Raw genomic sequence first — 23,643 nt, forward strand, 5'->3', positions numbered from 1 at the left:
TATTATTATTGTTGTAGTAATTGTTGCTAATATTATGGTTATTACACTGTCCGACTCTGGCGTTTGGGGAGGTGTTATTTGTGGTGGTTATGGTGGTGGTGGTGTTGACTGCTGTGCTAGCTGTGGTAATGTGTGACGCAACAATACTTGCATTTGTTGTGTGTAGTCTGGCGTACGAATTTCACCTATTAACGTGGCTTCGATTATGATTCGGATTTATGCCAGTGTTGTGATTTGAATGCATAGTCGAAGCACCGCCGCCACCTGTAAGACACAAAAGAAAACCATTTTTATGTGTGCATAAGAAATAAATAGAAAATTATATGATTTTATTTGTTATTCGTGATTTGAATATATTTTTACAATTCAAATTTGTTAATCATAATTCATTGGATTTGCATAGTAAACGTTATTTGCATACAACGCACCTCCGAAATTCGACGAATTGGGATAATAATCTCTTCTATTGTAATCAGTTTCATAATCGGAAACATCATAGGGTCCTCGCGGTGCCATATTTGCTGTACCTATGCCGGTATTACTTGACACATGTCCAGTATGTGCATGTGTAGTCGGTCCATGGCCATAGGGGTAAGCATCGTATGTGGGTTGCTCATATGAGATTGGGTCTTCGTAGCCACGTCTGCAACACAACACATATATAAATTAATAATAATGTTAATAATACAGAATAATGCACAAATCAAATGCAAATATAGCATACCCATATGTTTCTTCCATGGCAGTTCGTGCCTTCTCTAATATGGACAAAACCTTTTGCTTAGGTGCTACTGTATTTTTATTAAATTGCAAATTTTGCGTGGATTGCGGAGTTCTGTGAAAAAAAATGTTTAAATAAGAAATTATTAAATATAAAAATTAATATAATAAAATAGAAAATAATAACAGAAAAAAAAATAGAAATTAATATTAAAAAAAAATGTAAAATGTTTTACATAAAAATAAATAAATCAAATTTAAATTGTTTTATATAAAAATAAATCTAAACCCACCGGTATGCATGATGTGGCGCCCCTTTACCCATAGACATATTGTTGCCACCAGCTACTGCACCCATCGTACCGCCGGCGCCACCTAAAACACCAGCTGTACCACCTGCACTTCCCACACCACCGCCAGTTAGATTACTACTAGGCGGCTGGTGAGGAATTTTCTTATAAGCTGACTTGGTTACATCGTCAGAAATGCCTGTATTGTCCATTAATTCTCTTAGCTGCTCTTGTCGTATAACATCATTACTATCAGGTATTAAGTACTTGCGTAGCTCAGCCATTGCGTAGGCGATACGCGCATAAGCTTCTGCCGGTGGTGCGATTGTAGAGATTTCCACATGTAAATCACTATTTAAATGTGCATATTTCGGGTCTTTTGACGAACGCAATTCCTCTTCCTTCGCACGATCACGCATCGAATTGCGTCCCAGTACGGTCATTTTACAAAGTGTCTCCTCTTGCAATCGGCGCAAGGAATTCCCTTTTGGTCCCAATAATTTGCCAACAAAATTAAACTGCAAACAAATCAGTTGTATGTGTATTGAGCTCTTGTTATTTTAAAATATGACTGCTTACCTTGGGATGTTCCCGTATTGGTACCAATACTTTTTGAGAAACACGCAATGGTTTTTCTCTATAAATATCCGCATATTTTTGTTCACGTGGTGGTATGCGACCCATAGATTGGACCTTCTCGATTTCTAAAATATATATAAAAGTAAGTTTTAAATTTTAAACATATATGTATAAAACATCTATAAACTAATTACAACTTCAACTTAACGATCGTTTAGCCGATTTTAATTAAAAAATAAATTATTATTTTTTATATAATATAATATAATATATATATTTTAGTATATACAGTAGAATTCGGATATAACGACCTTCAAGGGACCGGCGATATTATGTCGTACTAACCGGATGACGTATAAAACGGATAATTACATATGTATGTAATTATGTGTTATAAATGCGAACGTTTGATTTTCCTATTTAGGTATTTATGTTTATTTTAATTATTCTTATATGTACACAAATAAGTAGTACATACCAAATTACAAACATAAGTACGTAATGTACTGTAATAATGTCGCTAACGTAGGAAATCTGTTATTTGGGTTTGTTTTTGACAGACTTTTGTTCGGTAGTAAGAACTTTGGACAGCATTGTGAATTCTTGACATCATTGTTTTCATATGGTCATCATCAAAGTTAGTCTGAACAAATACATTAAGCGTTTCCGCAGCCTTCAGAGCTTCAGATACACTCAAGGTTGGATAAAACTCGTCGCTATCTTTGCTATTCTCGTTGTCGGCGATGATATTATCCACAATGTTTTCATCAGACGGCTCTTCACAAGTGGCGACAGCATCATCGACGCGCGCGTATTGTTTAAAGTCCTCGTTTGTTATGGGTAACTGATGCTTATCAATAGCCTTCGCCCAAATGCTCAGCAGTTCGTCGTCTTTTTCGTTAAAATCATCTGAAGTTATGGTACATTCTACATTGCTTCGGACAAAACCAGCATGTTTGTAACAGTTAAAAATTGTTCCTTGCTTGAGTTGAGTCCAGGCACTAACTGTGATTTACGCGCGCCAATAAGGAGAATTGAACGGTGAAGTGCGTCGTTTTAAACGGACGAATTATCGTAAAAATTGTCGCTATAAACGGTTTGTCGCTCAAACCGGAGTCGCACTAAACGGTTACATTTTCTTAGTATCTAACTATTAAACCTAACTTGAGTAAATAACAACTACGCTAAAAACGGTTAGTCGTTATAAGCGACGTCGTTATAAATGAATTCTACTGTATTATAATATTTTCATTTTTAAGTATTATAATATACATATCTATTTATTTAGCTTTGCATAAATATGTTTTCTGTTCCTTGTTAATCAGCATAATCTTAATTACGTTAATTTTGTTTCCAAATTTGATGCTACCGCTAAAACTCACCACAGTCCATTAATTTTTCGGCAATTGGAAACTTTCTATCCATACGATTTTTCTCAGCCATACAATCACGTATGTATTCGTTTGCCTTATCGTTCAATTGACCACCTTCGCCACCGCCTCCCATCATACCCATTCCAACACCGACAACACCGCCACCACCACCACCGCTGCCAACAACTCCGCCTACATGGTGGTGTAGATCATGATTTGAGCTATCACCATTATGTGGATCTACTCCCGGTACACAACCGCTTTTACGTTGCTTGCCATAGTCATCATCATCATTGTAGTTTGCGTAGTCACCGTTGCCGTCGTAGACGTCAGTCATCTTGCAACCGCACAACAACAAATGTTTGCGCTGCACACACAACAACGTGTGAAGAGCAGCCCCCAAAAGCAGTTATCAATTCACAAAACGTTAATAAACGGAACAGCAACTACGACACAATCAGCCAAGTGAAGGGGAAACCTAATACGAAAGTAAATCTGGAATATGCACAAAAAACGTGTATATACATATTTATTAAGTTGCAATTATTTAGTGTCCTCTCTGCATATAGTATATGTATGTGTATATGTGTTAAAATTCACGAAACAACAAAGAAAAATGTTGCGATTCCCATTTATGTTACTATTTCCGGTGTTTTTTTTACATTCACGCACATAGTTTAATTAAGAGTTGAATTATTTCAAACCGTTTATTAATATTTAATCTTCTGTATTTTTTTTCACAAAATGACTATCACTTTCACCTTCGGTATATAGAAAAAATTAAGTTGCATTTTACACTAGCCTATCAATCTTTCTGCCATGCATGCAATTGCCGACAAGCGTTGCAAATAACCGGACCGTTAAATCGATTTAAAATTTTTTTAAATGAATACAAATTTAGGAAGAATAAAATTTAATTATGTATATATTTTAATAATACATACTTTTATTTGTCTTAAAAAGATGTGTATTTTTGTTTTAATTATCACTACAAATTTAACACATACAACTTTTTTAACAAGTGTTGAGAATACCAAGTAACCGTTTCGTCAGCACTTTCGCACAACACTAGCATTCACAAATATTTTTCTATGCATGCAATTGCAGACATCAGCAAGATGCAATGCAATTTCCCCCTCCAACTATTATTCACATTTTATTATTTTATGCAATTACTGCTGCACTTCGATATTATATTGAAAGCGCACATAATATAAACGCATTCCTGCAATGTTTATTACCTTTAACAAAAAATAATAACTTTTAATTGTCGGAAAATGCAACGTCCGACGACTTTCTCGATTCCGATTCACCGCTTCGATTTTTCCAACAATCAACCAACAATGAGCAAACTGATGAATGTATTCAAAATTCGCAAGAAGGACTACTAATATTGGTGACTTTTTTGCAGAACACCAATCAACGCCATTGTGAATGATATAAAAACTTTACACACGTTCACAATCGTCGTTTGATAAATTTTAAACATATACAATTATTAAAATGTTTAATTTTATTAGAAATTATTTCGTGAATTTATTCAACCAACTCAATCTTTCACTACGTAAAATTCAGTTATTTAAAAAGTAAACAAAGTTTGATAAACCCTTGGCAGTGACATTTTGGAAATCAACTGAAATATTTTGAATTGTTTATTGTATATTAAATTGCAATACATATTTTCTTCAAATCTTGATTGACAAAATAATTTTCGATTGAAAAACAAAAAAAAATTTATTTTTTTTTATGTTTCATTCAATTACTATTGTGAATGAATACAGGACAATGCTAGTTGTCCTCCCGTTGAAGATTAAAAAATAAAATTTTGCCAGTACATAAATATTTTAATGATATGGTAGCTCTTGGAATATTTTATTTACTAACAATCAGCTGATAAATCATTAAGAATTTTGCGCGGGTTCATAAAAATGGCTAGCGAGGAATTATTTAGCGCAGAATTGACTGAAGATATCCTTAACAAAGAAGATGATAAAGAGGAGCAATTGGACAATGTGGAAGAAGAATCCGAAACGATGGCTGATGTTAAAGAAACCGAAAATGCTGAAATAGCAGAAGCGGCTAACGGCGGTAACAAATACATTATTACTTTTTGCGCAAATTTCCGATATGTCTAAATATATGTATGTTTTTTTTTATGATTCAGAAAAGGTGCATTCAACAAGTGAAAATGGTGGGCCAGAAGCACGCCTATTCCAGTTGCCACTAACACGTATCAGAAATTTAATGAAATTAGACCCAGACATGAATATTGCTTCAACCGAAGCAGTTTTTGTGGTCACGCGTTCAACTGAACTCTTTATAGAATCATTGGCGCGAGAAGCTTTCTCCTACACAACGCAATCGAAGAAAAAAACAGTACAGAAACGTGATGTAGATCTGGCCATTTCATCAGTAGATAGCCTCATGTTCTTAGACGGCGCAATGAATTTCTAGCAATTAGTGCGTACCATAGAAGTGGTGTTATATATATTTTTTCTAAAATTAATTAACCTTAAGTTTTGCGTATAATAATAATTTTAATGAAATGAATATGAATTGTTGCGTTTACATTTGGTTAATGTCGTATAGCAAGTATACTGTTCAACAGACCGATATCATTCAAGCAAAATATAAAATTTTATTCGGGAATATTATTATATTTTTTTTATACAAAATTCGACTTACCACAACTTTTGCTACTTTATTTAAATTAAAACCAGCTTAATTGTTTTATGTTTGTTATTTATTTTTAGATTTTTAGTGTAATTCTTAAAATAATATGTCTCTTACTATTGTTTAACATTCGAATTTTTAATTGAGTCTGATTTTTATAATGTCTTAATGTTTCTTTCTGTACCATGTTGTACAATCATTAACACTATTTTCATAGTTCGGATTTAAATTGGCTGCGACAAATACTTACGTTCAAATGATAACACTGCACACACATTCTCAATAGTTTCCTGTATTACTTATTACTATTATCATTATTATTATTTTTTTTTGTTTTAATTAATTAATAATTTCCAAAGTGCTCGTTGATTTGTATCAATTAAATGGGTTTTACATGTCTATATTATTTGTTTTATTAATTTTGTGGTTTGTTTGTCTCAATTAAAATTTTATACTTTCTGCTTTTGCTATAATAACGTTTTTATTTTGTAAAATGTACACTAATGACTTTTGTTTTAATTAATGTTTAAATTTGTTCCTTATATGATTTTTCATTGTTGTTTTGCTTAAAAATTTTGTATACGCGTTACTTGAAATCATTTACGAATAATTATAAGATTTGATATTAACAATTAAATACCATTATACTGTTTATTTGTTTACTTTCAAATATATTTTCTAACTCTGTACGTTTATATTTTATATATGTATCCTTTAGTTTTTGTTTTTTCTTTTCTCATGTTTATTTAGATATTTGATATTTAATAGTTTAAACTAACACATATTGTTATTGTTGTTTCTGTTTTCTTGTTTTTCTTTTTTTTTTTTGTTTGCAACATGGATTGGTAGTCATACTCATTTTGTAGAGTTGTTCTCTTGTTGTGTAAAATGCTTTTATTTACATTTTAACGCAATTTCGGATATGGTGCCGAACGATAACGTACGCTTTCCCCCCGTGAGCGAGATCCTGCTTCGTAGTGTGAGGAGGAGTGCGAGCCCGATGTTGCAGGTCGGTATGACGATGAAGAACGACCGTTGCTTGGTTTAGCTAATTTGGAGAGAATTTTGTGTTTTTTTCGTTATATCTATGTGTTTTGAAGCATTTGAAATATTGTATTTAAAGGCTGATTAAATGAATTTTTTAAGCTATTCTGTTTATATTTTTTCTTTTTTTTTACAGCAACTCCCTTTGGTTTCCTTCCTTAATTTCATTTATTATAATTTGGTATAGATACAACGAATTTAAATAACTTATGACATTGAAATTCGGAACAAACGGTTTTCATATAAAGTCGTGTTTTAGTTATTTGGTTTTTGCGTTACTTTGTTTTTTTTTCTCTCGGTCAATTTATATGGAAAACATGTAAAGAGTTGAAAATATTAGTGATCTTGGTTTGAGTTCTTCATTATATATTTTATAAGAAAATAACTTTTATATATTTTGTAGGTTTTCGTGTTTAAATGCATTTCATTTATAGTTAGTTCCGCATATTACTTTGTCCTGAGTTACTTTAATTGCACTTTATTTAAATTCGTTACTTTTATCGCGTAGTTTGTATTTATAATCTTCATGTTGGTATTATATGATTTAGCTACGGTAGTTTTTGGCATGTAAATTTCGCGTTTAAAATAGTGTTTTAACGTAGATTGCTTGTGACAATCAATCACTTGATTGAACGTGTAATTTTTCAGTTTCATTTAAATAGTTTATGCATGTATTGGGTACGCGACTTACCTGGATATGCAGCTGTGTATGAGGATGAGTGCGGATGATATTCGCGACGATAATCACGCTCATACGAACCACTTTCGTATGGCGCATGATGGGTACTTGAATGTTTTGATGGTGGCGGTGGCGTATAACGATCATATTCACCATGGTGCTCGTACAATTCATGATCACGTGATCTATAAAAATCAATGAATTTTACAAATTTCGGCTAAAAGTAATTATTCATACCTGTGTGATTTTACTAGGCCATAACCTGGATCCTCCATAACATAACGTGCCTTCTCTAAAATTGAGTAAACCTTCGGTTTAGATGACTTCTCAAATGCAGGTGGTGGTGGCGTACTGTAATATATGGTAATTCAATAATAAATTAGTATATTTCGATATTAAAATTTTCCCTGATGGTAAAAATTCATAAACACTCAAATATACATTCAAGTTATGTTCACTGTGCAGCGCACGTATAATCTGTAAGCACCACTAAATCATACATTTCTATACACTTTTATAAAAAATTCGAAATTAAAATTTAGATTTTTACATAAACTCACCGACAGCTATAGACAGCATGCTCACCGTATGATTTCGAGTAATGAGTTTTTTTGTACATACGCTCTTTGCCGTCCATTTCACGCATTTGCTCCATGCGTATATCGTCATTTGCATCTGGTATCATGAACTTTCGAATTTCAGCTAAAGCATATGCTAAACGATGATATGCTTCCGAAGGTGGTGCCACCGTTGATATTTCCACATGCAAATCGCGACTGAGATGTGCGTACTTTGGATTACCGGAGTTTCGTAATTCCTCCTCTTTAGCGTGATCGCGCATAGAATTACGTCCCATAACGACCATTTTGCAAAATGTTTCTTCTTGTAATTGGCGCAATGTATTGCCTTTTGGTCCCAGTATCTTACCAACAAAATTAAATTTCGGATATTCCTTAATCGGGAATAATACTTTTTGTGCGACACGTATTGGTTTTTCACTATATACATTTGCGTAGATTTCTGGCTTTGGTATGCGTCCGCTAACTAAAATTTTCTCAATTTCTGAAAATAAAAACAACTTTAATGATATGTACATGCATAATATTTATAGATACATATATGTACATATATTGGCAGAGCCACCACCTACTGCACACATATTTATCTACATACTTACCATCGTCTATTAAACGCTTGCAAACAGTATGATCTTTACCAAGCGTCTTCTTTTCTTGTTCACATTGCTCCAGATAGGAGTTAGTTTTTTCGTTTAGTGGTGGTGCGTCATGAGATTGCATTGCTTGTCCATGATCCTGTCCGCGTCCATGTCCATCCATATCTCCACTACTGCCAGCACCCGTATTACTACCACCACCGGCTTCATCGTCTGTACGCCTTTTCCTTTTGTAATCTGTGGTATCGTCATTGTAATCACGATCATAATCTCTTGGCATATTTAGTATTTAATAGTTCTTTGCACACACAGAATTATATATTAAAACTTATGTTCTTTCCACCTTCGTCAAATTTTCACAAGCTTTGGTTTTTTTTTTTGCGAAAAAAGATGGAGACTGAAAAAGTGTTGCCAAATTAACTGATTACATCAATGCGGCCGGACTGATCAAAATGTTTAAAATACATATCTGTTTTTATAACAGTTACAAAATGTTGAAATAAAGGATATGCGGTAATTTTTAGAATTAATTCAGTTTTTAACAAAATTTATTTTAATATACTATAATTTTTGTTTGTTTGTGTAATTATTTTTGAAATTTAAATTTAATAAATTTCAAAATTTTGTTATCATCATACGTTGCATTTCCGCATGCATTCGTTGGGATGCATTAAAATTTTGGCATCTCTGATTTTACGGCGAATGATATGGAAAATGTCAAAATTATTCGCCGTTTCAAGGGGAGGAAAATTAATGAAAGACTTGACAGGTATTCAGTCTGCCTATCAGCATATATGCCGTTGTCTATTTTTTAAATATTCCTCTTTATGTTAAATAAGTGAAGTTAATTGCCAACAAACTACAATTTATGTAAATGCACTAACACGGGTATAAGCGTAAAATAGCTGTATTGAAGTTATATTGTGAAAATATTGTAAACGAGTGTGTGAGGGGTAGCAACGGTATGGCGGAAAATGGCATGCGTGTTGGAGGCGCCAGCGGAGCTGAAGTTGGCGACTACAGCAATGGAAATCATGAACACGAGTTAGGACAAGAAAATATTAAGAGCACGCCGCGCTTAAATGAGACTGCACAAAAGTATATGCAGGAATTACTTGCCGAGCGTGCACGTATGGAAAATCACTTTCCTTTAGCCGTGAAGCTGATCGATGAAGGTGAGTGGGAGCATAGAGACAACATCATCTTATAATGATGTTAAAGTGAATTGCATGTTTAACGCAAACATTTTCTTACAGCACTGGAACGCATACAGCTGAATGGACGCATACCCACGCGTGAGCAATATGCAGATGTTTATCAGCAAAGGACTATTAGACTGTCACAAAAGGTGCATGTTCCCATAAAAGATAAAAAGGTGTGTAGCACATTTTTGTATATGCTACCTTTTATAGATTTTATTGAATTATTATTGTGTTTATTATCTCTAGTTTAATTATGTTGGCAAACTGCTTGGACCAAAGGGAAACTCATTGCGCCGACTGCAAGAGGAAACACAATGCAAAATTGTTATACTTGGACGTTTTTCAATGAAAGATCGCGTACGCGAAGAGGAGTTGCGCAACTCAGCTGATGCCAAATATGCTCACCTTAACTTACCGTTACATGTCGAAGTGTCAACTGTTGCCCCACCAGCTGAAGCATATGCACGTATTGCCTATGCTTTAGCAGAAATACGACGTTATTTAATACCAGATAAACACGATGACATACGGCAAGAGCAATTTCGTGAGTTGATGGAAGATCCGGAAGCAGCTAAGAAAATCACCACACGCCAACAACAGCAGCAGCAACAACAACAGCAACAAAATAATGCTCATTCAGTTGGCGGCAACAACAATAATTCAAATCATCGCTCAGGTGGTGCGGCTGGGAACAGTGGCATGTATAGGTAACAATCATAGTTTCCAATGTGTTTTTCATTTCTTTGCGTAATGCAGAATTGAAATTTTAATTTGGTTAATTTAAAAACATGAAAAGTTTATTGAACCATTATTCTTCCTTTTAGGCCAAAATATCAACAACAATTTAATTACCATTACAATGATGAGACTGTTTATTATCGTTCGCATAACAACAATTATCACCAACCAAAACCTTATGTGCCAGGTGAAAATAATGGCTTTTATAACCGATAATATGTATTTAATATGTTTATATGTTTTTGTTGTCCGCATATTTATGTATGTGTATAAATTTAATATATTTTACAGCTGCCCAACGCTCAAACCTAATGCACTCGACAATGCCGCCACAAGCTATTGTCAATGCTTCACCATCGGGTATGTTGCCAAATACATCAAATTATAGTGGGCGTGGTTCAGCCATAAATAGTGGCATACCATCGAATAACGTAAATAATTTACGATATCGTTCGTCATTGCCGCCGTATCAGTTTGTAAAAAAATAATGGAAAGACATAGCCATTAAATGGATTTCGAAAAGTTTATTTTTTTTGTTGCTTCGTTCTCCATATTTCCTATGTAATTATGCATATGCATATGCATAAACGTAAACATATTGTTTATCCCTAAAATGTTAGCATTACGGCTGACCGATGTTTCATTTGTTAACTAGTGTACTGGTTGCGTTATATAGACGTAGTTATATATTATTACATACAATAAATAAATACACACGCATACACATACTTGACATTTATGTATACATACATACGCGAACAACATCCATTTATACATACATATACGTTCATGGTTAAAAAAAAAAGTTTTTGGTGTGTACATAGAAACTCAAATGTAACGTATTTTATATACTATACATATTTATGCGTAGCCTTAACATATACTTTTCTAATATATATCGTATATATTTTTTTGAGTTTGTTTAAAACATATATAACCTTGTTTTTATATCTTTAAATTTAAAGAACTCGATACATTTTCATTCAACATTTATCCATAAATAATACGCGTTGCTGCTGAAAATTTATAACATAATATTAATAATATTTTTGAAACTCTAAAAGAGTGTTAATAATCTCAATATGCAAATATGCTACAACAATACATAGTTATTATTACATTATGGTTGATATACTGTATTTCCACTTTTTTTTTTGTTTGCGTTCCTTAAAAAGTGTTATGCTACAAGTAGTTAAGGGAGAAATATTATGACAACAGAATATGTCTAACAATCGTAAAGAAAACACTTTCACGTGTGGCATAACATTTATACAGTAATGCAATTCAACATGTGTACATCAATATTTTTTTGGAAAAACTGTAATTTTTTATTATTAACGTTATTGCTGTATTACGGCGAACGGCGCACTATTTTTTTAAACATATATGTATATCTATATACATACATACATACTTATATTATTTAAATTTGAAGTTTGTTATGTTTATCTAAAATGAATATGATTTTTATTCATTTATTATACATATTTATTCAAGTTTCTAAACAAATTATAAGTCAAATAATAACAGCACGTGGCAATTAGATTACAAATAAAGCAAGAAACTAATATAAATATTGAAAAAAGAAGAAGTAAAATAATACAAATTTATGCCTCAATATGCTAAAAGAAAAGCTGTGTCAAAAGGTGTGCAAACCATTAAAGTGTTTGTATATAAATAAGGGAAGCTAACTTTTTTGAGTGCGTAAATTTGGCGAATTGCCATGTTCATATACATACATACATACATACATAAATATATATATATATAAATACCTTTATGAGGATGCCTCTGTAAAGAAATATAATAATAAATGCATACTAATAATTGATTTAAATGAAGAAAGCTAAATATTTCAAGTTTAACTAGCATTATAAGTATTTATAACAAAAGATAATCTCATGTACGAATAATCGTTGAATTAAAAATGGAAATTAAATCTCAAAGTAATAATAAATATACACACACATAACAAAATGCTTAAGCATGTCGCTAAGAAAGAATTTATTGCAAAATTAATGCAAACACAACCCTTGAAGTACACTTTCTGGAACCTAAAAGCATATGCTAACAACCTAAACAGCACTCGTTAAGGGTGGTACAACTTATGGTTGGAATTATGGAATTTTAATCATACACATTACTATTATACAAACCATTTATAGACTTTAATTGGAAAGTAAAACTACGTAAATACCATAAAAATAAAACCAAGTGCTTACATGTTGGGTTGAACTGGTATGGAGGGTATGGTCCGTTAAAACTACGGCAAACTATGTTTAGAGGCAATAAACGTTAAACTTTTCGTACTGCTGCCTTCAATATACTGATTAATAATCACAGTAAAACATTTAGTTTTAAATTATTTTACTAATTTGAAAAAATTTACAAACGTTTCAGTATTTGTCGGATATTTACGGTTATGCTTCCGGCAACTGTCTTTTCACACTCTTCTCTAATTTATTGTGAATAAATTCTTTCACAATTGGCAAACAAATTCATTCACAATGAATAAAAGCTGAAAGCTCATTTCGTTAAGTATAAAATATTATTACACCGCATGTACCGTATGTGTGCTAAAAAAACAAATATCCAATTTTTTTTAAATATAAAGTTGTTTAAATAAAATTTAAGCAGTCAACTAATTATGCTATGCTAAAATTTCTTGCAAACAACCTTGTGCAGTAACAGCTGGTCACCTTACAATACATACCCGGCAAAACGTCGCAATTTTGCATTTTATTTTGTTGTGACTTGTTTTTGAATTGTTGTGAAATTTTGCGCCTCTCTAAAAAATGTCCACTATTGAAAAATTATCCATACAAGGAATACGGAGTTTTGGTTCCAATTCGGAGGATGTTCAGGTAAGCACAACATTGTTGAAAATATAGCTTAAAAGCTACAAAATCCGTGATATTTGGTTGTATTATGAGCTGTCGCTTTTGTTAAACTTGCTTTAAGTATGTATGTATTTATTAAACATATATTAAAATTTCATTAGACGATAACATTTTCGTCGCCGGTGTCACTGATCGTGGGTGAAAATGGTTGTGGCAAGACGACTATAATAGAGTGCCTTAAATATGGACTCACTGGTGAAGTGCCGCCTGGTGGTGATCATGGACGCAGCTTTGTGCATGATCCAAAAATATTTAATCAAGCTGGCACTTTGGGTCAAATCAAATTGGAAGTTAGTAATATACAAGGAAAACGCCTATCCGTTTGTCGCTCTATGAAAATATCGAATAAACGTGGTAAATATTCATTTGAAACACTAGATGCGACTATGAACTATATAGATAGTAAAGGTGATGGCAAAGGCACTACGAATTCCATTAGTAAGCGTTGTGTTGATGTCGATGTGGCTATGTGTCAGTTTATGGGTAAGTTGACCGACACATTTATTGAAAAGTATGAAAAGTGTTTTGATTATTCTTTTTCGCAGGTGTGTCTAAAGCTATAATCAATAATGTGTTGTTTTGTCATCAAGAGAATTCAAGTTGGCCATTGGATGAGTCGAAAAAGTTGAAAGATAAATTCGATGCCATATTCGGTATAACCGAATTTAATAAAACAATCGAGCGTATAATCAAAATGCGCAAAGAGGAAGCTGAAAATTTAAAAGTCAAAGGTACAAGATTTTATACTTTTGTAAGCTATACGTTTTTTATATGCTGGGTATTATAAACATTTAACTTTTTCTTTTGCTTAAAAATATTCAACAGAGACGCATTTACTCTTTCTTGCACATTTAAAGCAAGAAATGGATGATAAATCGCTAACTTTGAAGAAGGCACAAGAGAAGTGTGCAACTATAGAACAAGAGTGCGAGCGTTGTGAGGAAGAAATGAAGCCAATCGAAGCACGTCTGCTGGAGATACGCAACGTCGAATATGATGTCGGCAAGCATCAAGCGAAAAAGGTTGAAATCGAAACCGAGTAAGTACAATTAAAAATACAATTTTATTCATAACAGTTAATACAATTAACTAATGCAGACAGAAGAACTGCCAGGAGCAAATATTGGCTTTGAGCAGCAATATAAAAGTGCCATTCGAAGGTAGCCGCGAGGAGTTAGAACAAGAAATTAATGATTTCGCACAGAAAATGCTTGAGAAGCGTCAACGGCGAAATGTGTTGGACAAAAAGGTGGATGCGCTGAGGCAAGAAGAAAAAACTTTACAAAGAAACTATACAGATTTGGATAAAAAACGCATACTGCTGATGCAGCAACGGCAAAAGGAACAAGAATGCATTTCGAAACGTGCCGAACAATTGAAAACACTCTGTCAACAGTTGGGTATTACACTCACCGAAGATTTAGAATTTCAACCTGAAAGTGTGCCTGCGGTATTGGAAAAAGTGGAAAATTCATTGCTAAATAAAGAGTGCAGTATTACGGAAAGCGTGGCGCAAACCGATAAAGCGGATAGTGAACGGCAGCGTGAAATAGACACACAACGTGTGGAACTCACTAAAGTGGAAGAAGGCATTGTGACATATGAAAAACAGAAGAAACTCAATGAAAAAGAATTGAGCACAATTACCAAAGAGATTGCCGAAATCGAGACGTCTGCGCAGCGTATAAAAGTTTTAACCGAAAATATAGAACGTCTTATCAAAATGATGGACGAAATGAATGGTAAATGCAATCAGGAAACACTGCGTGCTGACATAGCTGAGAAAAAGGCAAAAATTGTGAAATTGCAAGAGCAATTTCGTGAATTAGACGAGCGTCTAACCAAATTGAATATGTTGTCCAAGTTGATGGCTGAGATTACGTTGAAACAAAAAGAGTTGGACAAGAAAGAGCAGGATGTGAAACGCGTAAAAGGCAAGCACGCCGATAACTTTAAGAAACTGCTCAGCCGGCCGGTGGAAAGCAATTATAAGCGTGCCATACAATTGTGCAGCGAAAAGTTGCGTGATAATATTAAGGAGTTAAATGGGAAATCCAATAAATTGCAATTGGCCCAACAGTCGTGTGAGATAAAACGTAAAAATCTGAAAGCAGAATTAGTGAAATTAGAAAAAGAATTGGAAGAGTCAAAGGAGAAAGTTTACGAAGCGTGTCATGCCGCAACATACGAGGATACGCTGGCTAAAAGCAAAGCGGCAATGGCGAAATATCAATTAGAGCATGGCGCCTTACGCTCTGCCGAGGCCATGTACAAAAAGTTAGTGGTCATTTTGTAATTGTAACATTTATACTGACTTTTGTATTTACAAATTATTTACAGATACATAGAAAAGGTCACAGAGGAGCCATGTTGTCCGCTATGCCATAAAGATATGACTGATAATGAGGCAAGTTAATATAATTAGAAATTAATAGATATATTTTGGTTTAAATATAATTTTTAATTTTATGCTCAAAGGCCACCGATATCACCATGGAATTATCAGATGAGATAAGTCGCTTGCCAGAGAATATAAAACGCACAGAAAAACTGTTGAAAGCAGAGCAGAAGCGATATGAAAATCTATTGCACATAAAATCGGTCGTAGAGACAGTCGCTAAACTGGAAGCAGACATTCCGAAGAAAAAACAAGAACTCAGCAGCATAGAAGAGAAGTTGGCGGAATGTGTAGAGGAACGCGAATCACTACAAATGCTGCTGGCTGAGCCGACAACTTCTTTGGAGTTGGCTGATTCGATGATGGGCGATGTCTCACTGCTGGATGAGGCTATGAAGGAGATTACGCGTTTGAAAAATGATATTGCGCAATTGAATGTGAGTACAAAGGAAAAAAATACGAATTATAAAAAACAAAATTAAATAAAAAAATAAAAATTAAAAAAATATTAAACAAAAAATAAACAAAAAAAAATATTAAATAATAAATAAAATAAGAAAATTAAAAAAATTAATAAAAAATAATTATTAAAAAAAATACAAAATTAATAAATAAAAAATAAACAAAAAAATATTAAATAAATAAAATTATCAAATTAAAAAAATATAAAAGAAATGATTATTTTAAAAAATAAGAAATCATTAAATTAAAAAATATTAAACAAAAAATAAAATGAAAATATTAAGTAAAAAACTGAATTGAAATAAAATAAAAAATAAAGTAATAATAAACAAAAAGACATATTTTACATTTAAAAAATATATTAAATAGTAAAATTAAAGAAAAAATATTAATATATATTATACAACAAATGAAAAAAATAATACATAAAAAAAATAAAGAAATTATCAAATTAAAAAAATATAAAAGAAATGATTATTTTAAAAAATAAGAAATCATTAAATTAAAAAATATTAAACAAAAAATAAAATGAAAATATTAAATAAAAAACTGAATTGAAATAAAATAAAAAATAAAGTAATAATAAACAAAAAGACATATTTTACATTTAAAAAATATATTAAATAGTAAAATTAAAGAAAAAATATTAATATATATTATACAACAAATGAAAAAAATAATACATAAAAAAATAAAGATACAAAATAAAAAAACAATAAAATAAAAATTATTAAATAAAAAAAAGCAATTAATAAAAAAATATATTAAATAAAAAATAAAAAAAAAATTAAATAATAAATAAAATTATAAAATAAAAATAAAATAAAAAATGTAAAGAAAAAATTATAAAAAAGAAATACAATTATTAAATGAAAAAATATTAAATAGAAATTAAAAAAATAAAACTATTAAATAAAAGATAAATAAAATAATATTAAATAAAAGAAATTATTAAATAAAAAAAAAAATTTAAATAAGAAATAAATAAATGTATTTAATAACATATAAAAAAATTATTTAATAAAAAAAATAAATTGAATAAAAAATATATTAAGTAAAAAATAAAATAGTAGTATTAATTTAAAAAAATATATATATTTATTAAAAAGTAAAAACAAGTAAAATAAAAGAAGTTATTAAATATAAATCAAATAAAAAAATATTAAATAAAAACTAACTATAAAATATAAAATAAAATAAAATAAAATTGTTAAATAAAATAAAAAAAATTAATTAAAAATAATTATTAAACATATTAAAAATAATTATTTGTTTATTTTATTTAACAATTTTATTTTATTTTATATTTTTTAGTTAGTTTTTATTTAATATTTTTTTAATTAAAAATAATTATTTTTTTATTTTATTTAACAATTTTAGTTTATATTTAGTTTTTATTTAATATTTTTTTAAATAATTAATATTAATTAAAAATAATAATTTTTTTTTTGAAATACATTCTATTTTTCAATGTATCACAGACAAGATTACCAGCCGACTTTGAGTCCGATGTCAATATAGAGGAACTGCAAATGACTAAAGCAGGCGTATCTGAAGAACTGGATACTGAACGCCATAAGTTAGAGGAGACACAGGCGAATCTCGAGAAAATCGTAAATACTTTGAATAAAATGCAAGAAAAGAAGAACGCGTAAGTACAAAAGCAAACAAAATTTGTGAAATAAACAAAACCATACACCACCATCAATATCTCTCCTAACACGCAGTTATCAAGATGAACGCCTAAAACTGCAAGAAGGCCAACAATCGTTAGCACAGCTGCAGGAGCGTCAAACCGAATTGAAGAATTTAATTGAGAGCAAAACTGCCGAAATAAAACTACTAACCACGCGACTGCCCACATTGAAGCAGAAGCTAAATGCCTTAGTAACTGAGAAGAATCGCCTTTTGGAGGCCTCGCGCAAGCGTGTGGCGAAAATGCAAACCGAATTGAATGCATACAAGAAAATGGACCATGAAATAGAGCGGTGACACGCAAAATTCTAGTTTTATAAACTCGTTGTTTACTTTTTAATGTTTCTTCTTAGCTTAACTAAGGAAGTGCTTGAATTTCAAACGCTAAATCTAGTTGCGGAAATTGCAGAATTGAAGGAGTCCATAAAGACGTGCAAAGCGCAGCTTGAAAAGAAGGTATAATTGTAATAAATATGTTTGATTTAAGTTAATTGCTTAAAATAAAATTTTAAGTTTAGCGATTTTTTTTGTTATGATTCTAATCAATTATTTTTTTGTTTTTAACTTTTGTATGTATATTTTTATTCTTTTATATTTTTATGTATATTTTTTATTTTTTTTATATATTTTTTTAATATATTCTTTTTATTTGTTTTTTAATTGTTCTTTATATTTTTCATTGGATTTTTTTAAATAATCTTTTTTAATTAAAAAAAATATTTTAATTAAAAAATTGAAATTTATTTTCTAATTAAAAAAAATTTATATTTTTTTTGTTTATATTTTTTTATTCCTCTTTTTATTTTTTATTTTTTTATATATTTTTTAGTGTTTTTTTATACTTTTTTAATATTTTTTTAAATTTTAAAAAAATTTTTTAATTATTATTTTTTGAAAATTTTTTTTATATATTTTCTTTATATTTATTAAATATTTTTTATACTTTTTATATTTATTTTTTTTTTAATTTTTATATATTTATATATATTTTTTATTTTTTTATATTTTTATGTATATTTTTTATTTTTTTATATTTTTATGTATATATTTTATTTTTTTATATTTTTATGTATATTTTTTAATTTTTTTTTTTATTTTTTTTTATGGAATTTTTTTAAATAATCTTTTTTAATAAAAAAAAAATATTTTAATTAAAAAATTGAAATTTATTTTTTAATTTAAAAAAAATTTATTTTTTTTGTTTATATTTTTTTTGTATTCCTTTTTTAATTTTTTATTTTTTTATATATTTTTTATTGTTTTTTATACTTTTTTAATATTTTTTTAAATTAAAAAAATTTTTTTTTATTATTATTTTTTGAAATATTTAAAAAATTTTTTTTTTTATATTTTCTTTATATTTATTAAATATTTTTTATACTTTTTATATTTATTTGTTTTTTAATTTTTATATATTATTGTATATTTTTATATTTTTGTTTTTAATTTTATATATATATATATTTTTTATTTGATTTTGAAAATTTTTTTTAGACCGAAGAAATTTTAAAAACATCAAATGAACTCGAAGCGGTCAAAACCGAGTGCTTACAACAAGAAACGCTCGAACGTGATTTGAAGGATAACCGTGAATTGAAGCTATTGCAGGATAAAAAGGCGAGTATTGATGTGCGGGTACAAGCTATTACCAAGCAATTGGGAAAAATGGATTTCCCAAAGTTATCACTGGAAAAGAACACATTGATTAAGCAACGTGAAAAGGGTACACAAACATTAAATACAAATACCAACATTAATTTTCACACATAAACACAACACATTACAGGCACCGAGCGCAAGGGTGAATTAATCGGCAAAATTGGTGAGGTTAAAGGTCAAATTAAAAAATTAGAAAGCGAAATTGACGAACCCAAATATAAGAATTCACTTGAGAATTATCGTCGTGCCTTCTACGAAGTAGACACATGCAAACAACTGATTAAGGACTTGGGTGAGAGTCGCATCAGTTTGGAGTGGTCACTCATGCAGTTTCATGCTGAGAAAATGCAACGTATTAATCGGCTTATACGCGAGTATTGGCGTCTAATTTATCGTGGCAACGACATTGACTACATACAAATACAAACCGATGAGGTGGATCTGAATGCGAATGCCGATCGGCGACGCAACTACAATTATCGTGTTATGCAATCGAAGAATGGCTCTGAGATTGAAATGCGTGGCCGTTGTAGTGCCGGTCAACGTGTGCTGGCATCGCTGATTATACGCATGGCATTGGCCGAAACGTTTAGCAGCAATTGTGGTGTGTTGGCGCTGGATGAGCCGACAACAAATTTGGATCGTAATAATATCCTATCATTGTGTGAGGCCTTGAATCGCATTGTGGACGAGCGGCGTATGCAATCGAATTTTATGTTGATCATAATTACGCACGATGATGATTTCATATCTACGTTGGGCAAAATAAACAGCTATCATCGTGTATTTCGTAATGATGAATGCAAATCGGTTATACGAAAGGTGAAAGTGTCCTAAATTGAAATGATAATGTTAATACAGCAGTTAAGTTGCACTTTTACTTTGCTATTAATTTCTAATTTATATATTTTTGAATATAAATATTATATTTAGCAACTATATTCCTATGAAAGATACATTTTTACAGTACTTTGTTTACTTAAACGGCAAAATTGTTACTCTCTCTTATATTAATATCTTACTGAATGATTTTTGCTATATTTCCAGTTATTATAATTTCATTGTACCAATTTTCGTCCTTCCGTTTGACTTTGTACCATACATTTCGGTATATAAAAGAATTATCTTATTAAAAATCAAGTGCCAAAAAGATGAGATCTTGGTACAGATCTTCCCCTAGTCTCCATGTAGCCATTTAGCCATTATAACGCGTCTCGTTGTTGTTATGTTAATAATATATGGAGATATAGCGTAACTGTGCTCTAAATCCAGATCCGTGCCGGTTACGTAGACCCTATGGTTCAAGAAAATTATGCGAAAATATTTTTTGTAATTGCGAGAGTATTTAGCATTCGGCTGCAGCTGAATTTGACCCCCGTTTTTTATGTTTTAATATTTTATAAATTTGGTTTAAAAAAATACTTTCAAATCAATATCCATTATTTAAAATTCTGCCGACTCTACGAAACACAATTGAATTAGTTTTCTATGTTTTTGTTTTTATTTTTTATTTATTTATGTTTTTTTTTTAGTTTTTTTGGTTGGTGTTTTCTCGTTCTTAGTTTCTCAGTTTTTCTTTTATTTAATTTTGCTTTTGTATAGATAAGCCGTTAATGTAGTGTGTTTGTTTTTGTTGGTAATTACCTTTACTTTTTTAAGAAAAAAAATGGTAATATTTTTCATAATAATTAATATATGTACTAGTATTATTATATAATTCTTTACATACTATTTTTCAAAAAACAACGATTTTAATTTAGTAATAGACAGACAGATATAGTCTGTTCTAAAATTAAGCGATTTTCTTAATGTCTTAATACATATAAATGAATAAAATCGGGTCATAAATATTTTATTTTTAAATGTATCAACGTCAGCCACCTGTAGCGTGCTACTGTCTGTCTTGGGAGTATATAATACATGGTCACTTTTAAATATTGTACCGTTTAAAAATTTGTCCACTGGAAATAACTATTGACGAGGTAAAATACTTCAAATGTTACTCATAATGAATGATTGAATGTCAAAAAATCTAAGATTTATTTTCAAAAGATCATTTGATTTTCTACTATTCCGTTGAACATCGCCTTAGGGAGAAGACTTCAGCAATAACCTGGATACCCAAAATCCTGTCCTCTTCTAAAGTAGTATAGTAGAACGCTGTACTCTCCCAATCCTTCTCTCATACTCTCTCTCACATTCTCATACTCACACATACTTCAAACTATCTCTGTCACACTTTCACTCTCTCTGTCCTACACTCACTCACGCAATCTATTGCTCACTCTCAATCATTTCTCTCTCCCTCACACACATTCATTCCTCTCTCTCAATTAAAAAAAGAAATTTTTATATATTTTTTGTTTATATGTGTTTTTATATATTTATTTTTTAATTTATATATTTTTTAATGTTTTTTTTTATAATTTTTTAATGTTTTTTAAATACTTTTTTAATATTTTTTTAGTTTTAAAAATTTTTTTATTATTATTTTATGAAATATTTTTTAATTAAATTTTTTTATATATATTTACTTTATATTTTTAAATATTTTTTTATACTTTTTTGTATTTTTTTTTTTAATCTATCGTTCACTCTCACTCATTTCTCTCTCTATTTCTCTCACTCATTTCTCTCACTCATTTCTCTCTCTATTTCTCTCACTCATTTCTCTCACTTATTTCTCTCACTCATTTTTCTCACTCATTTCTCTCTCACACTCATTTCTCTCTTTCATTTCTCTCTCACACTCATTTCTCTCTCTCTCACACACTCATTTCTCTCTCTCTCACACTCATTTCTCTCTCTATCTCACTCATTTCTCTCTCACACTCATTTCTCTCTCACACTCATTTCTCTCTCTCTCACACACTCATTTCTCTCTCTCTCACACACTCATTTCTCTCTCTCTCACACACTCATTTCTCTCTCACACTCATTTCTCTCTCTCTCACACACTCATTTCTCTCTCTCTCACACACTCATTTCTCTCTCTCTCTCACACTCATTTCTCTCTATCTCTCACACACATTCATTTCTCTCTCTCTCTCTCTCTCTCTCTCTCTCTCTCACACTCACTCTATCGTCTTCTCACTCTCACTTACCATACCGCTCACTCTCACTAACTCCCTCCCTCCCTCACTCTCTGGTAATTTTTTGTTTTGAAATAAAATTCTCGCCCGTAACCCGACTCTAACTGTTCTAATTCTTTCATTTCAATCGAACATCTGTCAATTGACGTCTAATTCGTAAGAGTCATAACGTAACCAAAGTAAACAAACATATTTACTAACGTAACATAATAAAAATAGTAAGAAGAGTGCTGTAGTTGTAATTTTACAAATATTGACAAAGTTACCTTATCTTTCGAGAGCAACTGTATCAATAACATTCGCGACGCAAATACTCACTCCATTGTGCGACCCCGTTCCGTACTAATTTAGTTACGCAAATTCATACACCTCTCGCTATAAATATTCGCAATATCGCCATTGATATCCTCAGTACTTATCGGGTTATTGCAACCAAGCAGTCTTAAGTTGACAGTATTCAACGGTATATAGAACGAAGTTAAAAATCAGCAACAAAACATGAAGTCATCTATGTTATTCGTTTCGTTATTGCTGATCGCCACTTTGCTACTGGTCAGAGTGCCTGAAGCAGAATCGACAATAATTCTATTGCTTTGTGCTCTACGATCACCATTATGTCCGTTCACTACAACTACAACCACAACGGCAGCTCCTAGTGGTTCCTAAGTGTGGACAAAAGGCACCGATATTAAACAGCACAGGATTTTAAAGTACTCAGCTGTCATTTAATGGAATTGGATATATAAATAAAAAAAAAAAACAAATGTAATGCAAATTAAAATAAAAGTCTTTAAATGTTAGGTTAGTTAATTATGAACGAAAAACGCGTTCAAAGTTTCCAGCTGCCAACTGACTGACGCTTCGGACATAACCGTCTTCTAACTGCTGTATCTTTAAAACGACTTCGAATGTCTGAAAATCACTTTACTACCGTATTCTAGACATGTTAAGTAAGCAATTTATGA

General features: G+C 30.8%; 6 protein-coding genes and 1 long non-coding RNA gene across 10 annotated transcripts; 4 read left to right on the plus strand and 3 right to left on the minus strand.

Moving 5' to 3' along the window:
- Positions 1-5: 5 nt before the first annotated feature.
- LOC105215965 (KH domain-containing, RNA-binding, signal transduction-associated protein 3) lies at positions 6-4,477 on the minus strand. 3 transcript variants are annotated; one of them, XM_011190191.3, is made up of 7 exons: positions 4,204-4,477; positions 2,972-3,457; positions 1,590-1,714; positions 1,014-1,528; positions 725-835; positions 429-643; positions 6-264 (listed from the first exon to the last, which is right to left on the minus strand). In XM_011190191.3, the coding sequence occupies exons 2-7, from the start codon at positions 3,297-3,299 to the stop codon at positions 182-184; spliced, it is 1,377 nt and encodes a 458-aa protein (XP_011188493.1). In that variant the 5' UTR covers positions 3,300-3,457; positions 4,204-4,477; the 3' UTR covers positions 6-181. The 3 variants fall into 3 exon arrangements, with proteins under 3 accessions (XP_011188493.1, XP_054089831.1, XP_011188494.1); XM_054233856.1 differs by lacking the exon at positions 4,204-4,477 and adding an exon at positions 3,724-3,844; XM_011190192.3 differs by lacking the exon at positions 4,204-4,477 and adding an exon at positions 3,635-3,777.
- A 174-nt stretch (positions 4,478-4,651) lies between these two features.
- On the plus strand, positions 4,652-5,518 carry LOC105215963 (DNA polymerase epsilon subunit 4). The gene is made up of 2 exons (XM_011190189.3): positions 4,652-5,050; positions 5,127-5,518. Exons 1-2 carry the CDS (start codon positions 4,891-4,893, stop codon positions 5,414-5,416), a joined length of 450 nt encoding a protein of 149 aa, XP_011188491.1. The 5' UTR covers positions 4,652-4,890; the 3' UTR covers positions 5,417-5,518.
- Positions 5,519-6,445: 927 nt separating this feature from the next.
- Khdrbs2_0 (KH domain-containing, RNA-binding, signal transduction-associated protein 2) lies at positions 6,446-8,990 on the minus strand. Its single transcript, XM_011190187.3, has 5 exons — positions 8,536-8,990; positions 7,919-8,420; positions 7,596-7,709; positions 7,371-7,543; positions 6,446-6,683 (listed from the first exon to the last, which is right to left on the minus strand). Exons 1-5 carry the CDS (start codon positions 8,810-8,812, stop codon positions 6,541-6,543), a joined length of 1,209 nt encoding a protein of 402 aa, XP_011188489.1. The 5' UTR covers positions 8,813-8,990; the 3' UTR covers positions 6,446-6,540.
- Positions 8,991-9,269: 279 nt separating this feature from the next.
- On the plus strand, positions 9,270-11,194 carry LOC105215961 (KH domain-containing, RNA-binding, signal transduction-associated protein 3). 2 transcript variants are annotated; one of them, XM_054233857.1, is made up of 5 exons: positions 9,270-9,707; positions 9,789-9,907; positions 9,981-10,441; positions 10,559-10,691; positions 10,764-10,854. In XM_054233857.1, exons 1-4 carry the CDS (start codon positions 9,497-9,499, stop codon positions 10,686-10,688), a joined length of 921 nt encoding a protein of 306 aa, XP_054089832.1. In that variant the 5' UTR covers positions 9,270-9,496; the 3' UTR covers positions 10,689-10,691; positions 10,764-10,854. The 2 variants fall into 2 exon arrangements, with proteins under 2 accessions (XP_054089832.1, XP_011188487.1); XM_011190185.3 differs by having other exon boundaries at positions 9,271-9,707; positions 10,559-10,659; positions 10,764-11,194.
- Positions 11,195-11,351: 157 nt separating this feature from the next.
- LOC128922646 (uncharacterized) lies at positions 11,352-13,324 on the minus strand. Its single transcript, XR_008471832.1, has 3 exons — positions 13,186-13,324; positions 12,248-12,263; positions 11,352-11,488 (listed from the first exon to the last, which is right to left on the minus strand). It is a non-coding gene; the product is annotated as an uncharacterized LOC128922646 (long non-coding RNA).
- LOC105215960 (DNA repair protein RAD50) lies at positions 13,195-23,275 on the plus strand. The gene is made up of 12 exons (XM_011190184.3): positions 13,195-13,336; positions 13,474-13,855; positions 13,918-14,103; positions 14,198-14,411; positions 14,471-15,649; positions 15,713-15,779; positions 15,851-16,207; positions 17,714-17,883; positions 17,960-18,220; positions 18,281-18,383; positions 19,422-19,650; positions 19,714-23,275. Exons 1-12 carry the CDS (start codon positions 13,268-13,270, stop codon positions 20,421-20,423), a joined length of 3,927 nt encoding a protein of 1,308 aa, XP_011188486.1. The 5' UTR covers positions 13,195-13,267; the 3' UTR covers positions 20,424-23,275.
- Positions 23,079-23,464, plus strand: LOC114804419 (uncharacterized). Its single transcript, XM_029042717.2, has one exon. It carries the CDS (start codon positions 23,177-23,179, stop codon positions 23,342-23,344), a length of 168 nt encoding a protein of 55 aa, XP_028898550.1. The 5' UTR covers positions 23,079-23,176; the 3' UTR covers positions 23,345-23,464.
- The last annotated feature ends 179 nt before the right edge of the window (positions 23,465-23,643 follow it).

This window comes from Zeugodacus cucurbitae, chromosome 6, assembly GCF_028554725.1.
Source record: "Zeugodacus cucurbitae isolate PBARC_wt_2022May chromosome 6, idZeuCucr1.2, whole genome shotgun sequence".
In the NCBI taxonomy this organism is placed as follows: Eukaryota; Metazoa; Arthropoda; class Insecta; order Diptera; family Tephritidae; genus Zeugodacus; species Zeugodacus cucurbitae.

Bases quoted from the DNA above. Each gene is read 5' to 3' on its own strand.
- LOC105215965 (XM_011190191.3), bottom strand. From the start codon at position 3,299: ATGACTGACGTCTACGACGGCAACGGTGACTACGCAAACTACAATGAT. The intron at 836-1,013 runs GTGGGTTTAGAT...TTTTTTTCACAG, and splicing joins GCGCCACATCATGCATACCG to AACTCCGCAATCCACGCAAA. The intron at 265-428 runs GTGCGTTGTATG...TGTGTCTTACAG, and splicing joins CAATTCGTCGAATTTCGGAG to GTGGCGGCGGTGCTTCGACT.
- LOC105215963 (XM_011190189.3), top strand. From the start codon at position 4,891: ATGGCTAGCGAGGAATTATTTAGCGCAGAATTGACTGAAGATATCCTT. The intron at 5,051-5,126 runs GTAACAAATACA...TTTATGATTCAG, and splicing joins AGCAGAAGCGGCTAACGGCG to AAAAGGTGCATTCAACAAGT.
- Khdrbs2_0 (XM_011190187.3), bottom strand. From the start codon at position 8,812: ATGCCAAGAGATTATGATCGTGATTACAATGACGATACCACAGATTAC. The intron at 8,421-8,535 runs GTAAGTATGTAG...TTTTATTTTCAG, and splicing joins CAAGCGTTTAATAGACGATG to AAATTGAGAAAATTTTAGTT. The intron at 6,684-7,370 runs GTAAGTCGCGTA...TCTCCAAATTAG, and splicing joins ATACACAGCTGCATATCCAG to CTAAACCAAGCAACGGTCGT.
- LOC105215961 (XM_011190185.3), top strand. From the start codon at position 9,497: ATGGCGGAAAATGGCATGCGTGTTGGAGGCGCCAGCGGAGCTGAAGTT. The intron at 9,708-9,788 runs GTGAGTGGGAGC...ATTTTCTTACAG, and splicing joins CGTGAAGCTGATCGATGAAG to CACTGGAACGCATACAGCTG. The intron at 9,908-9,980 runs GTGTGTAGCACA...TATTATCTCTAG, and splicing joins TTCCCATAAAAGATAAAAAG to TTTAATTATGTTGGCAAACT.
- LOC105215960 (XM_011190184.3), top strand. From the start codon at position 13,268: ATGTCCACTATTGAAAAATTATCCATACAAGGAATACGGAGTTTTGGT. The intron at 15,650-15,712 runs GTTAGTGGTCAT...AATTATTTACAG, and splicing joins GCCGAGGCCATGTACAAAAA to ATACATAGAAAAGGTCACAG. The intron at 18,384-19,421 runs GTATAATTGTAA...AATTTTTTTTAG, and splicing joins AAGCGCAGCTTGAAAAGAAG to ACCGAAGAAATTTTAAAAAC.
- LOC114804419 (XM_029042717.2), top strand. From the start codon at position 23,177: ATGAAGTCATCTATGTTATTCGTTTCGTTATTGCTGATCGCCACTTTG.